The following is a 16,088-nucleotide window of genomic DNA, read 5'->3' on the forward strand; positions in this document are numbered from 1 at the left end:
TTTTAAACTGGGGGTAAAGAACATTGTGTTGTGGGACTAAGTACAGGAAAGTAAGCAGACTTGCAGGGTAAAAATACGTAAGAGTTTGATAGCCACTTGAATGGGGAGTTCATTTAAGGAACAGACTGAAGTGGGGATGGAGCTGGATAAAGTTTCAAGTTTGGAGGTAAATAGCCAATCTTTGTAACTGAAATATTTGACATAAGAATTGCGTGGACACAAAATCTGAGAACAGTCTTTCAAAAGAAGAGGGGATACAATTGTAAGGAGGAATGGGGCCCTCACTTGATGATATAAAATGACAACGGTTTAAAAAGTTTGTCTGTTTGGCGAGGTAAGTGGGTGAGTAGACTTATTTTTCCTGTTTCATTCCTGTAGAATTAGGTAGCATGCCTGCAGGGTTAGTGCTTTGTTCAGGGTGTCAGATGTGGGAATCCTGGGAGACCTCCAGCCTCCCTGATGGCCACATCTGCGCCAGGTGCACCGAGATGCAGCTCCTCAGAGACCGTGTTAGGGATCTGGAGCTGCAGCTTGATGACCTACTGCTTATCAGGGAAAGTGAAGAGGTGATAGACAGGAGCTACAGGGAGGTAGTCATCCCTAGGCTACAGGAGTCAGAAAACTGGGTCACTGTCAAGAGAGGGAAGGGAAATGCCCGGATAGTAGAGAGCACACCTGTGGCTGTCCCCCTCAGCAACAAATATCTTGTTCTGGATGCTGTTGACCAGGTCTCTGGCACTGAGCCTGGCGCTGTTGTGCAGGACAGAAGGAGGGAGAAGAGAAATGCGGTAGTCGTAGGGGATTCCATAGTCTGGGGAACAGACAGGAGATTCTGTGAGCCTGACAGAGATACCCGCATGGTGTGTTGCCTCCCAGGTGCCAGGGTACGGGATGTCTCAGATCAGGTCCTGAATATTCTAAAGGGGGAGGGTGAGCAGCCAGTTGTCTTGGTACATGTTGGTACCAATGACATAGATAGGACAAAGGAGGAGGTCCTGAAGAGAGATTTCCAGGAGTTAGGAAGGAAGCTGAGAAGCAGGACCTCCAGGGTAGTAATCTCGGGATTGCTACCTGTGCCACGTGCTAGCAAGGGCAAGAATAGTCTGATCAGGCAGATGAATGCGTGGCTGAGAGACTGGTGTAAGGGGCAGGGCTTCAGATTCTTGGATAATTGGGATCTCTTCTGGGGGAAGTATGACCTGTTCAAAAAGGACAGGTTACACCCGAACCTGAAGGGGACCAATATTCTGGTGGGAAAGTTTAATAGAGCTGTTCGGGAGGGTTTAAACTAATTTGGCAGGGGGATCGGAACCGGAATGATAGAGCAGAGGAAGGGGAAAACAGAAATAAATCTAAGATAGTGAGCAGTAAAGATGTCAGGAAAGACAGGCAGGTGATGGGGCAAATTTGTAGCCATTGGGATGAGTTGCAGTGCAATAAAGTTGCAGTGAAATCAAAGCAAAAAGTATCAAATACTGGTCTTAAGGTGTTGTACTTAAATGCACGCAGCATAAGGAATAAGGTGGATGATCTTGTTGTACAGCTACAGATTGGCAGGTATGATATTGTGGCCATCACTGAGACCTGGCTAAAGGATGCATGTCTCTGGGAGCTGAACGTCCAAGGATACACAGTGTATCAGAAGGATAGGAAGGTAGGCAGAGGGGGGGGCATGGCTTTACTGGTAAGAAATGATATTAAATCATTAGAAAAAGGTGATATAGGATCGGAAGGTACAAAATCTTTATGGGTTGAGCAAAGCAATAGCAGGGGTAAAAGGACCCTGATGGCAGTTATTTATAGGCCTTCAAACAGCTGCAGGGATGTGGACTACAGATTACAACTGGAAATAGAAAAGGCTTGTCAGAAGGGCAGTGTTATGATAATTATGGGGGATTTTAACATGCGAGTAGATTGGGAAAATCAGGTCAGCACTGGATCGCAAGAGAAGAGAATTTGTAGAATGTCTGCGAGATGGCTTTTTAGAACAGCTTGTTATTGAGCCCACTAGAGGATCGGCTGTACTGGATTGGGTATTGTGTAATGAACCGGAGGTGATTAGAGAGATTGACGTGAAGGAACCCTTAGGAGGCAGTGAACATAACATGATTGAGTTCACTGTGAAATTAGAAAAAGAGAAGCCGAAATCTGATGTGTCAGTATTTCAGTGGAGTAAAGGAAATTACAGTGGCATGAGAGAGGAACTGGCCAAAGTTGACTGGAAAGGGACACTGGTGGGAAAGACAGCAGAGCAGCAGTGGCTGGAATTTATGCGAGAAATGAGGAATGTGCAAGACAGGTATATTCCAAAAAAGAAGAAATTTTCGAGTGGAAAAAGGATGCAACCATGGTTGACAAGAGAAGTCAAAGCCAAAATTAAAGCAAAGGAGAGGGCATACAAGGAAGCAAAATTTAGAGGGAAGACAGATTGGGAAGTTTTTAAAACCTTACAAAAGGAAATCAAGAAGGTCATTAAGAGAGAAAAGATTAACTATGAAAGGAAGCTAGCAAATAATATCAAAGAGGATACTAAAAGCTTTTTCAAGTATATAAAGAGTAAAAGACAGATGAAAGTAGATATAGGACCGATAGAAAATGATGCTGGAGAAATTGTAATGGGAGATAAGGAGATGGCAGAGGAACTGAACGAGTATTTTGCATCAGTCTTCACTGAGGAAGAATCAGCAGTTTACCAGACACTCAAGGATGGCAGGGAAGAGAAGTGCGCGCAGTCACAATTACGACACAGAAAGTACTCAGGAAGCTGAATAGGCTAAAGGTAGATAAATCTCCTGGACCAGATGGAATGCACCCGTGTGTTCTGAAGGAAGTAGCTATGGAGATTGTGGAGGCATTAGAGATGATCTTTTAAAAGTCAATAGATTCTGGCATGGTTCCGGAAGACTGGAAGATTGCAAATGTCACTCCGCTATTTAAGAAGGGGGCAAGGAAGCAAAAAGGAAATTATAGACCTGTTATTTTGACATCGGTGGTTGGGAAGTTGTTGGAGTTGATTGTCAAGGATGAGATTACAGAGTACCTGGAGGCATATCACAAGATAGGCAGAACTCAGCATGAATTCCTTAAAGGAGAATCCTGCCTGACAAACCTAGTACAATTCTTTGAGGAAATTACCAGTAGGCTAGACAAGGGAGATGCAGTGGATGTTGTATATTTGGATTTTCAGAAGGCCTTTGACAAGGTGCCACACATAAGGCTACTTAACAAGATAAGAGCCCACGGAATTACGGGAAAGTTACATACGCGGATAGAGCATTGGCTGATTGGCAGGAAACAGAGAGTGGGAATAAAGGGATCCTATTCTGGTTGGCTGCTGGTTACCAGTGGTGTTCCACAGGGATCAGTGTTGGGGCCGCTTCTTTTTACATTGTACATCAACGATTTGGATTATGGAATAGATGGCTTTGTGGCTAAGTTTGCTGACGATACAAAGATAGGTGGAGGGGCCGGTAGTGCTGAGGAAAGGGAGAGTCTGCAGAGAGACTTGGATAGATTGGAAGAATAGGCAGAGAAGTGGGAAATGAAGTACAATGTTGGAAAGTGTATGGTTATGCACTTTGGCAGAAAAAATAAACAGGCAGACTATTATTTAAATGAGGAAAGAATTCAAAGTTCTGAGATGCAACGGGACTTGGGAGTCCTCATACAGGATACCCTTAAAGTTAACCTCCAGGTTGAGTCAGTAGTGAAGAAGGTGAATGCAATGTTGGCATTCATTCCTAGAGGAATAGGGATGCAGGAGCAGGGATGTGATGTTGAGGCTCTATAAGGCGCTGGTGAGACCTCACTTGGAGTACTGTGGGCAGTTTTGGTCTCCTTATTTAAGAAAGGATGTGCTGACATTGGAGAGGGTACAGAGAAGATTCACTAGAATGATTCCAGGAATGAGAGGGTTAACATACGAGGAACGTTTGTCCGCTCTTGGACTGTATTCCTCGGCGTTTAGAAGAATGAGGGGAGACCTCATAGAAACATTTCGAATGTTGAAAGGCATGGACAGAGTGGATGTGGCAAAGTTGTTTCCCATGATGAGGGAGTCTAGTACAAGAGGGCATGACTTAAGGATTGAAGGGGGCCCATTCAGAACAGAAATGCGAAGAAATTTTTTTAGTCAGAGGGTGGTGAATCTATGGAATTTGTTGCCACGGGCAGCAGTGGAGGCCAAGTCACTGGGTGTATTTAAGGCAGAGATTGATAGGTATCTGAGTAGCCAGGGCATCAAGGGTTATGGTGAGAAGGCGGGGGAGTGGGACTAAATAGGAGAATGGATCAGCTCATGATAAAATGGCGGAGCAGACTCGATGGGCCGAATGGCCTACTTCTGCTCCTTTGTCTTATGGTCTTATGGACAATATTTAATCAGTAAATGAGTGAAGTACACTGGATCAGTTCAGAAACTTGTGAAGACAGGGAGCTGATTTAGACCACAAGACCACAAGATATAGGAGCAGAATTAGGCCATTTGGCCCATCAAGTCTGCTCATCCATTTCATCATGGCTGATCCAATTTTCCTCTCAGCCCCAATCTCCTTCTTTCTCCCCATATCCCTTCATGCCCTGACCAATCATGAATCTATCAACCTCTACCTTAAATATACATAAAGACCTGGCTGCCTGTGGCAAAGAATTCCACAGATACACCACCCTCTGGCTAAAGAAATTCCACCTCACCTCTGTTCTAAACAGATGCCTCTCTATTCTGAGGCTGTGTCCTCTGCTCTTAGCCTCTCCCACTATAGGAAACATCCTTGCTTTTATATTCTAGTCTTCTTGATCTGAATGCTAACATTACATTTGCCTTCCTCACCACAGCTTCAACCTGCAAAATAACCTTGAGGGAATCCTGCACAAGGACTCCCAACTCCCTGTGTGTCTCAGGTTTCTTTTTGTATTTTCACTCCATTTAGAAAACAGTCAACCCTTTCATTTCGTCTACCAAAGTCCATGACCATACACTCCTGACACTGTATTCCATCTGCCATTTCTTTACCCATTCTTCTAATCTATCTAAGTCCTTCTGCAGCCTCTCTACTTCCTCAAAACTACCTAACCCTCCACCTATCTACATATTGTCTGCAAACTTTGCAACAAAGCCGTCGATTCCGTCACCCAAATCACTGATGTATAAAATGTTTAAAAAATCAGTTGCAACACAGACTCCTGTGGAATACCACTAGTCACTGGAAGTCAGTCAGAAAAGGCTCCCTTTATTCCCATTCTTTGCCTCCTGCCAATCAGCCACTGCTTTATCCATGCTAGAATCCTTTCTGTAGTATCACAGGCTCATAGCCTGTTAAACAACCTTATGTGTGGCACCTTGTCAAAAGCCTTCTGAAAATCTAACTACACAACATCAACCGATTCTCCTTTGTTTATCCTGCTTGTTACTTCTTCAAAGAATTCCAACAGATTTGTTCAGGCAAGATTTTCTCTTGAGGAAATCATGCTGACTAAGGCCTATCTTAACATGTGACTGGAAGTTCCTCGAGACCTCATCCTTAATAATCAACTCCAACATCTTCCCAACCACTGAGGTCAGACTAACAGGCCTATTGTTTCCTTTCTTCTGCCTCTCTCTCTTCTTGAAGAGTGGACTGATATTTGCAATATTCCAGTCTTCCAGAGCCATTCCAGAATCTAGTGATTCTTGAAAGATCATTACTAATCCCTCCACAATCTCTTCAGCCACCTTTTCAGAACACTGCGGTGTACACGATGGGGAAAAGGTTACTTACCTACCTTCAGACCTTTCAGTTTCCCAAGAACCTCTCTATGGTAACTTTACACACCTAGTGCCCACTGACACCTGGAACTTCCATTATACAGCTAGTGTCTTCCACAGTTCCACAGTGAAGACTGATGCAAAATACCTATTCAGTTCAACCGCTATTTCATTGTCCTTCGTTACTCCCTCCCTAGCAGCATCTTCCAGCGGTCTAACATCCATTCTTGCCTTTCTTTTACACTTTATGTATCAGAAGAAACTTTTGGTATCCACTTTAATATTATTGGCTAGCCTACTTTCGTATTCCATCTTTACCTTCTTAATAACTTTTTTAGTTGCCTTCTGTTGGCTTTTAAAAGCTTCCCAATCCTCTAACTTCCCACTAATTTTTGCTCTATTATATGCCCTATCTTTGGCCTTTATGTTGGCTTTGACTTCTCTTGTTAGCCATAGTTGTGTCATTTTCCCTTTAGAATACTTCTTCTTTGGGATGTATATATCCAGTGCATTCTGAATTGCTTTCAGAAATTCCAGCCATTGTTGCTGTGCCGTCATCCCTGCCAGTGTTCTTTTCCAATCAATTCTGGCCAACTCCTCTCTCATGCCCCTGTAATTCCATTTACTTCACTGTAATACTGATACAGCTGACTTTAGCTTCTCCTTCTCAAATTTTAGGGTGAATTTGATAATATTATGATCATTTGCCCCTTAGGGTTCTTTTACCTTAAGCTCACAAATCAATTCTGGTTCATTGCACAGCATCCAATCCAGAATAGCTGATCCTCTAGTGGGCTCAGTCACGAGCTGCTCTAAAAAGCCATCTCATAGACATTCTCGAAATTATCCCTTCTGCAATCCAGCACCAAACTGATTTTCCCAATCTACCTGCATATTGAAGTCCCCCATGACGATTGTAACACTGCCCTTTTGGCAAACACGAGGAAATCTGCAGATGCTGGAATTTCAAGCAACACACATAAAAGTTGCTGCTGCCTGGCCTGCTGCGTTCACCAGCAACTTTTATGTGTGTTGCTTGCCCTTTTGGCATTCATTTTCTATCTCCTGTTGTAATTTGTAGGCCGCATCTTTACTACTGTTTGGGGGTCTGTATACAACTCCCATCAGGGTCTTTTTACACCTACAGTTCCTTGGCTCTATCCACAATGACTCAACACCTTCCGATCCTATGTCACCTCTGTCTAATGATTTGATTTCATTTTTGTTTTTACCAACAGTGCAACACCATTCCTTCTGCCTTCTTGCCTATTGTTTCGATACAATGTGTATCCCTGGATATTAAGCTCCCAATTATTGTCTTTCAGCCATGATTCCATCATGCCTACAAAAATCATACCTGCAAACCTGCAGATATGCTGCAAGTTCATCTACCTTATTCTGTATTCTGCACGCATTCAGATACAATACCTTCAGTCTTGTGTACACCCTTTTTAATCTTGTCACACTGTGCTTAACCTTTTGATTCCTAACTTTGTTTGAGGTCTTGCCAACATCTGCTTCCACAACCTCTCCACTAACTGTTCTGGCACTCTGCTTCCCATCCCCCTGCAACTCAAGTTTAAACCCCACCGTGCAACATTAACAAACCTTCCTGCTAGGATATTAGTCCCCTTCCAGTTCAGGTGCAAACCATCCCTTTTGTACAGGTCCCACCTTCCCTGGAAGAGAGCCCAATGACCCAAAACCCTTATGTCCTCCCTCCTACACCAACTCTTTAGCTGCATGTTCAGCTGTATAATCTTCCTAGTTCGAGCATCACTGGCACATAGCATAGGTAGCAATCCTGAGGTCACAACCCTAGAGGTCCTGCACTTCAACTTAGCTCTTAACTCCCTGAACTCACTATGCAGAACCTCATCACTCGTTCTACCCATGTCATTGGTACCTACATGGACCATGACTTCTGGCTGCTCGTCCTCCAACTTAAGAATGCTGAGGATTCGATCTGAGACATCCAGGACCCTGGCCCCGGGAAGCAGCATACTATGCAGGAATCTCATTCTCGCCCACAGAACATCCTGTCCATTCCTGTAACTAACAAATCCCCTATCACCACAGCATACCACTCTTGCCCCCTTCCCGTCTAAGTCAGAGATGCAGACTCAGTGCCAGAGACCCAACCACTGTGAATTTCCTCTGTAAGTCATCCCCCAGACATTATCCTGTTGTTGAGGGTGTTGGCCACAGGGGTACTCTGCACTGGCTCCTCAACTCCTTTCCCCTTCCTGTCACCCAGTTTCCTGTGTTGATTTAGTTGATGAAGTGATGTAAGTAGTTTAGAAATTAAAGGGAACATTACTAAAATTTCTATCCTCCACAGTATGATAGTTTTGGGAGAGGAATGATTGATATGGTCCAGCCACATTTACTGATGGACATCTAAACCTGCTATAAGCAGATACACACCAGTCACCATTCCTTCCACTCACAAGTTTTGAGGAAATAATTGATTATATGGGCACTGAGAACAATTTCGTTGAAGGAAGGAAAATATTTGCTTCAGTACTGTCACTGCATCATTCTAATATTAACAGATCAGAAATAAAGCTTATATAAATTCAACAAACAGAACTCAACCACAAGTAGTTAATAAAAGTAACCACAAACCTACCTCAGGAAAGACAAGAAAACAGCTGAAAAAGGTGCGACTTCCTTTTGGATTTTCTAGTACCACTTTTCGGAAAACTTGCCCGGTCTTTTTCACTTCCAGCAGTGCGTCTCCTACACCTTGCAGAGACAGAATGGATGTGACTGGTATTAATGTCACAGACAATCATTTAACAGAGATATAATCTAACATATTTTGCTTCAGGGCAAAACAAAGCTCAAAAAGAAAAAAAGCCCAGCTGTGGACATCAAGAGGAGTTAGAGTTAGCATTAGGTCAAAGAAAATGGTTTATAATGTCACCAGTAAAAAGAACATCAGCAAGCTAGAAGACTGGGAAATTTTCAGAATTCTTCAGAAGACAACCAAAGGGTTGGTAATAAGTAGACAAATAAAATTCAAGTGTTGGCCAAGGAGTAAAGTAAGACACAATGAAGATACTAACTGCAATCATTGCACTTGAGTGATTAATGTGCAGAAATGTGGGGAGATGTGTTTTGGGAAGAATGAGGAGGTGGCTAGACTGAAGAAAACAGGATATATAAAAGAAATGCAAGGGCAACATGTTGTACATATAATTGAAAGTGGCAGGGTTGATTGAAAAAATAGTTGTGGAGACATAGGTAATTCTGAACTTAATGAACGATGACAGAGATTATAAACTCGGAATTCATGTCAAAAGTTTATATAACACTGAAAAAAGCCTCAATTAGAGTACTGCACTCAATTTTGGTTGACTCATTATAGGAAAGGGCTGGAGGTATAGAAGAGGGTTCAGGAAAGATTTATGAGAACAAGGATATGGCACAGAAATTAAACCAATTCTGGGGATACAAATTTAGTGCAGGAAGGTTGTGTTGAAATAACAGATCTGCCACGACCTGACTGAATAGTGAAGTATGCCAGAGGGACCAAATAATGACTTGCTTCTTCTATTTTTCTTATGCTTCCTTACGTAATAACATATTTGCACATTACATTTCATATAAATTACAATATGATTTGCTAGGTTAAAAAAATTATCATACTCTTAATTTGTCTTTAATATAAATAACTACAGAAATACAGTGGATTCTAGTTAATTGAATCATCCGTTAATCAGGGCAGCCACCTATTTGAGACAACTCTCAAAAACAGATGGAAGGGTAGGTAGTCTTGAGGAAGTACAGAGGCGATAGAAGGACTTAGATTAGGAGAATGGGCAAAGAAATGGCAGATGGAATACAGTGTTGAGAAGTGTACTGTCATGCACTTTGGCAGAAGAAATGAAAAGGTTGATTGTTTTGTAATTGGAGAGAAAATACAAAAAAACTGAGGTGCAACGTGTCTTGGGAGCCCTTGTACAAGATTCCCTGAAGGATAATTTGCAGGTTGAGTCTGTGTGAGGAAGGCAAATGCAATGTTAGCATTCATTTCAAGAGGACTAGAATATAAAAGCAAGGATGTAATGTTGAGATTTGATAAAGCACTGGTGAGGCCTCACTTGGAGTATTGTGAGCACTTTTGGGCCCCTAATCTTCGAAAGGATGTACTGAAACTGGAGAGGGTTCAAAGGAAGTTCACAAAAATGATTCCAGGATTGAATAGCTAGTCATATGAACAGAGTTTGATGGCTCTGGGCTTCTATTCACTGGAATTCAGTTGAATGAGGGGTGACCTAATTGAAATCTATCGAATAGTGAAAGGCCTTGATAGAGTGGATGTGGGGAAGATGTTTCCTATGGTGGGAGTATCTAAGATCAAATTACACAGCCTCAGAATAGAGGGGCATCCTTTTGGAAAGGAGATGAGAGGGAACTTCCTTAGCTAGAGAGTGGTGAATCTATGGCCTTCTTTGCCATAGCCAGTTGTGGAGGCCAAGTCTTTATGTACATTTAAGGCAGAGGTTGATAGATTCTTGATTGGCCAGGGAATGAAGGGATATGGGGAGAAAGCAGGAGATTAGGGCTGAGAGAAAAAGTGAATCAGCCATGAAGAAATGGCAGATCGACACATTGGGCCAAATGATAGTACTCAAATCTGTGCAACACACATCAAAGTTGCTGGTGAACGCAGCATCTCTAGGAAGAGGTACAGTCGACGTTTCAGGCCGAGACCCTTCGTCAGGACTAACTGAAGGAAGAGTTAGTAAGGGATTTGAAAGCTGGAGGGGGAGGGGAGATCCAAAATGATGGGAGAAGACAGGAGGGGGAGGGATGGAGCCAAGAACTGGACAGGTGATTGGCAAAGGGGATATGAAAGGATCATGGGACAGGAGGTCCGGGGAGAAAGACGGGGGGGGGAACCCAGAGGATGGGCAAGGGGTATAGTCAGAGGGACAGAGGGAGAAAAAGGAGTGAGAGAAAGAATGTGTGTGTATAAAAATAAATAAGGGATGGGGTACGAGGGGGAGGTGGGGCATTAGCGGAAGTTAGAGAAGTCAATGTTCATGCCATCAGGTTGGAGGCTACCCAGACGGAATATAAGGTGTTGTTCCTCCAACCTGAGTGTGGCTTCATCTTTACAGTAGAGGAGGCCGTGGATAGACATGTCAGAATGGGAATGGGATGTGGAATTAAAATGTGTGGCCACTGGGAGATCCTGCTTTCTCTGGCGGACAGAGCATAGGTGTTCAGCAAAGCGGTCTCCCAGTCTGCGTCGGGTCTCGCCAATATATAGAAGGCCACATCGGGAGTACTGGACGCAGTATATCACCCCAGCCGACTCACAGGTGAAGTGTCGCCTCACCTGGAACGACTGTCTGGGGCCCTGAATGGTGGTAAGGGAGGAAGTGTAAGGGCATGTGTAGCACTTGTTCCGCTTACAGGGATAAGCGCCAGGAGGGAGATCAGTGGGGAGGGATGGGGGGGGACGAATGGACAAGGGAGTCGCATAGGGAGCGATCCCTGCGGAAAGCAGAGCGAGGGGGGGAGGGAAAGATGTGCTTAGTGGTGGGATCCCGTTGGAGGTGGCGGAAGTTACGGAGAATAATATGTTGGACCCGGAGGCTGGTGGGGTGGTAGGTGAGGACCAGGGGAACCCTATTCCTAGTGGGGTGGCGGGAGGATGGAGTGAGAGCAGATGTGCGTGAAATGGGGGAGATGCGTTTGAGAGCAGAGTTGATGGTGGAGGAAGGGAAGCCCCTTTCTTTAAAAAAGGAGGACATCTCCCTCGTCCTGGAATGAAAAGCCTCATCCTGAGAGCAGATGCGGCGGAGACGGAGGAATTGCGAGAAGGGGATAGCATTTTTGCAAGAGACAGGGTGAGAAGAGGAATAGTCCAGATAGCTGTGAGAGTCAGTAGGCTTATAGTAGACATCAGTGGATAAGCTGTCTCCAGAGACAGAGACAGAAAGATCTAGAAAGCGGAGAGAGGTGTCGGAAATAGACCAAGTAAACTTGAGGGCAGGGTGAAAGTTGGAGGCAAAGTTAATAAAGTCAACGAGCTCAGCATGCGTGCAGGAAGCAGCACCAATGCAGTCGTTGACGTAGCGAAGGAAAAGTGGGGGACAGATACCAGAATAGGTACTGAACATAGATTGTTCCACAAAGCCAACAAAAAGGCAGGCATAGCTAGGATCCATACAGGTGCCCATAGCTACACCTTTAGTTTGGAGGAAGTGGGAGGAGCTAAAGGAGAAATTATTAAGAGTAAGGACTAATTCCGCTAGACGGAGCAGAGTGGTGGTAGAGGGGAACTGATTAGGTCTGGAATCCAAAAAGAAGCGGAGAGCTTTGAGACCTTCCTGTTGGGGAATGGAAGTATATAGGGACTGGACATCCATGGTGAAAATAAAGCGGTGGGGGCCAGGGAACTTAAAATCATCGAAAAGTTTAAGAGCGTGAGAAGTGTCACGAACATAGGTAGGAAGAGATTGAACAAGGGGGGAATAAAACGGTGTCGAGGTATGCAGAAATGAGTTCGGTGGGGCAGGAGCAAGCTGAGACAATAGGTCTGCCAGGACAGGCAGGTTTATGGATCTTGGGTAGGAGGTAGAAATGGGAAGTGCGAGGTGTGGGAACTATAAGGTTGGCAGCAGTGGATGGGAGATCCCCTGAGCGGATAAAGTTGATGATGGTGTGGGAGACAATGGCCTGGGGCTCCTTAGTGGGGTCACGATCGAGGGGTAAATAAGAGGAGGTATCCACGAGTTGTCGCTGAGCCTCGGCAAGGTAGAGGTCAGTACGCCAGACTACAACAGCACCCCCTTTATCAGCAGGTTTAATAGTAAGGTTAGGATTAGTGCGGAGGGAGTGGAGAGCAGAGCGTTCGGAAGGAGTGAGGTTGGAATGGGAACAAGGTGCGGTGAAGTCGAGATGGTTGATGTCCTGTCGGCAGTTAGTGATAAAGAGATCCAGAGCAGGCAGGTGACCAGAGCGGGGTGTCCATGAAGAAGAGGAGGGTTGAAGACGGGAGAAGGGGTCATCGGTGGGGGTGAAAGAGTCCTTGCCGAAGAAGTAGGCTCGGAGATGGAGACGGCGGAAGAAGAGTTCTGCATCATGGCGAACACGGAACTCGCTGAGGTGGTGGGCGAAGGGGGACAAAGGTGAGGCCCTTACTGAGGACAGAGCATTCTTCCTCCGACAGTTGAAGGTCAGAGGGGATGGTAAAGACCCGGCACGGATGAGAGTTGGGATCAGAGGGGGGAGGGGGGAGGCTGGGGGTGTCAATGGAGAGGGGAGGGTTGGGGTGAGACGAAGATGGAGTGTCTGAGGACCCAGGAGCTGATGATGGGATCTGAAGGAGACGGGATTGCAGAGTATTGGTGGGGGAAGAGGAGACGGGAGTCACAATAGCAGCACATAAAGACCCGGCCTGGAGTTCAAGGCTGGAGTCGCAGTTGGTGGTTGCACAATCGCTTTGAAGGTGTCCATGGTTGTTGCTGGAGTCCGGGTTTTGAATATGCCCTGAGATGTTGGAGCCAGCGAGATCCTGTTGTTTGTATTCAAATCTGTTCTGTGTTTCTTTTAAGTAATAATTTGTTACTCAATTTAATGGTAAATTGCCTTCTTGCATCTTTGAAACTATTTCCATGAAACGCTGGCTAATTGGGGCAGCCGCTTAATTAGGCCAAAATGTACTGGTCCCGATGTGTTCCAATTAACTGGTACCCACTGTATTTTTTAAAGTCACTATCTTTAATACTCACAGCACCAGAGCATATGATTATGGAGTTTAATGGCAGTTAGTCTGTGGCAGTTGGGCAACTGAAAATTAGTCTTTATCTCCAAAGTGCTCACATCCCAGCAAATGACACTTCCATCGAGACTGCAGGAATACACCCGTTTCTGACTAGAAATGTAAGGGAACATTCAGAATCAGAGTCTGAATCAAGTTCTTATTACTGATATATGTTGTAAACTTTATTGTTTTGTGGAAGCAGTATAACACAAGACATAAAAAAACTAAGTTAAAATTTTTAAAAAGCGATAAAAAACAAATAAAGTGGTTTGACAAAACTTTAATGATTCCCAGGAACTAATTTACAAACACTTATTAAAATATACTAAACATAATTTTAATTGATACTGTCTTCACACCTCATCTTCAAGCACTTAAATTTTGAAAGTAATAAACTTCCACACATTTTAACATACTTGTGAAAGGCACAATACCTGAAATTTGAGCCCTGATCCTCCAGGACCATGTCAGTGACATCGATGCAATGTTCAGTCAGCTGTTTGTTGCAGGACATACTGAGAGTATTTATAATGTAAATAGAGGAATCTTGTGAACCTATCCAGACTTGGCCAAATTCCACTCCCAACATACAGTTCTAAAAGTAAATGTTTAATTTAAGCAATTTATCCCAATAATATATATAGTTGGTTTCATTAATTAAAAATAATGCTCTTCAGAATAAATCATCTCTACATTGTTACATCTCTACATTGCTAATGTAACTGTCTTGTACTTCAGTTTTTGAACTATTATAAATGTTAATTGACTTCTCATTTCTAGGGACCAGAAAACTAGCAACTCATTACTTGCTAAAAAGTTTATAGATGTAACCACAAACAACAGGAATTCTGCAGATGCTGGAAATTCAAGCAACATACATCAAAGTTGCTGGTGAACGCAGCAGGCCAAGCAGCATCTCTAGGAAGAGGCGCAGTCGACGTTTCAGGCTGAGACCCTTCGTCAGGACGAAGGGTCTCGGCCTGAAACGTCGACTGCGCCTCTTCCTAGAGATGCTGCTTGGCCTGCTGCGTTCACCAGCAACTTTGATGTATGTTGCATAGATGTAACCAGCTCTGTTCCTAAGAAATTTCATTCAAAATAACAGGCCACAAGAATAGACCTACTTTTTCTTTTTTTTTCCTGTGACTTCTGTGGCATAAAGAAAAGCCATCTAACCCTCAGAACTATAATACCAAGTACTCTGCAATCATTATCATTGAAAAGAGACAAGAATCTTGCAGAATTTCTTCTGAATTAATAATGGTTTTATTAAAAATTTAAACAATTTATTAACATGGTTATGCAGTTTTATAATATACAATTATTTCATATTTGCTCAACTTATTTTCAATGCTGTATTACACCTATCTTTAATGCACAAATTTCATCACCCCAATTTTTGTTTAAGTTTAAACTCACCAGTTTTGAGTTGCCCACTTGAATGCAATGTTGCTGAATGCACCAAGATGAGGCATCAAAGAGGACTACTTTTCCTTCACTTAATGCACACCATAACTTTGGATTTACATTGTCATTCTTTTCTGGGTGAATCAGATTACCTAGCAAAATGAAGTGTTCAATTCATGATTTAGTGCAGAGACAAGTCAAAAACAAAGGTACGGAAATTTACTTTTTCTTTTATCACAATGGCTGCTGTACACTGATTTAAGGAAAAATAAGCAAGATCTAAAAGTAATTTCAACTTACAAAGCAATTACTTTTATACCAAAATGATTCAGTTTTTAAACACATATTACTACAAAGGATTTAAATCCTCATATTCAAAGTAACATTATTCCTAAATATGCTACATATACTATCAAGATATTTAAAAATATTTTGTACATGTGGCTCGATATGTATTGAAATCTTAACCTGTCTACCATCTGGCCAATGAAGGCAAGCATGTATGTGGTTTGCTTGTCTTCACTGAGTATAAGAGTTGGTATGTCATGTTACAATTGTACAAAATGTTGGTTGGGTCACAATTGGAGTATTGTGTGCACCTCTGGTTGCAATACTACAGAAAGGATGTAATTTAGCTAGAGATGGTGCAGAAAAGATTCATAAGGATACAAGTTCAATTGGAGCGCTTGAGTTATAAGAAGAGATAGAACTGGTCAGGTCTGTTTTCCATGAAGCGCAGATGGCTGAGAGGTGAACATGATAGAGGTATATAAAATTCTGACCATAGATATGCTAAATAGCTAGTATCTGTTTCACATGGTGTGGTGTCTAAAACTAGAGGGTGCAAGTTTAAGGTGAGTGGAAAGAGGCTTAAAAGGAAGCTGAGGAGTAATTTCCCCGCAACACACAAAGAGAAGTTGATCAACAAACAAAATTGAAAATTGACATCACACAGAATTTAGAAAATGGTGAGTTTCCTTCCCTTTCCCTTATATTTCTCTCCTTAAACCAGCAAATTAATGGTACTACTCAATGTCTATGATCAACATGTACATTTTTTCTTCTTAGTCAATTAGAACATACTGCCTGGATGCTTTTACTGTGAGTTGCCAATATAATCAAACCCACTTCCCAAGAAAGTAACAATGGCCT

The 16,088-nt window shown here is 43.1% G+C and overlaps 1 protein-coding gene across 5 annotated transcripts in view; it reads right to left on the bottom strand.

The window, feature by feature from the left end:
- dennd3a (DENN/MADD domain containing 3a) overlaps window positions 1-16,088 on the bottom strand; it is a 150,111-nt gene that overhangs the window by 18,292 nt on the left and 115,731 nt on the right. For all 5 annotated transcript variants that reach the window (XM_063058629.1, XM_063058622.1, XM_063058601.1 and 2 more), the window contains 4 exons: window positions 14,949-15,088; window positions 13,964-14,124; window positions 13,498-13,640; window positions 8,376-8,491 (listed from right to left, as the gene is read on the bottom strand). In XM_063058629.1, coding sequence (XP_062914699.1) covers window positions 8,376-8,491; window positions 13,498-13,640; window positions 13,964-14,124; window positions 14,949-15,088 — 560 coding nt within the window. The remainder of the gene's footprint in view (window positions 1-8,375; window positions 8,492-13,497; window positions 13,641-13,963; window positions 14,125-14,948; window positions 15,089-16,088) is intronic.

This window comes from Mobula hypostoma, chromosome 1 (genome assembly GCF_963921235.1).
Source record: "Mobula hypostoma chromosome 1, sMobHyp1.1, whole genome shotgun sequence".
In the NCBI taxonomy this organism is placed as follows: domain Eukaryota; kingdom Metazoa; phylum Chordata; class Chondrichthyes; order Myliobatiformes; family Myliobatidae; genus Mobula; species Mobula hypostoma.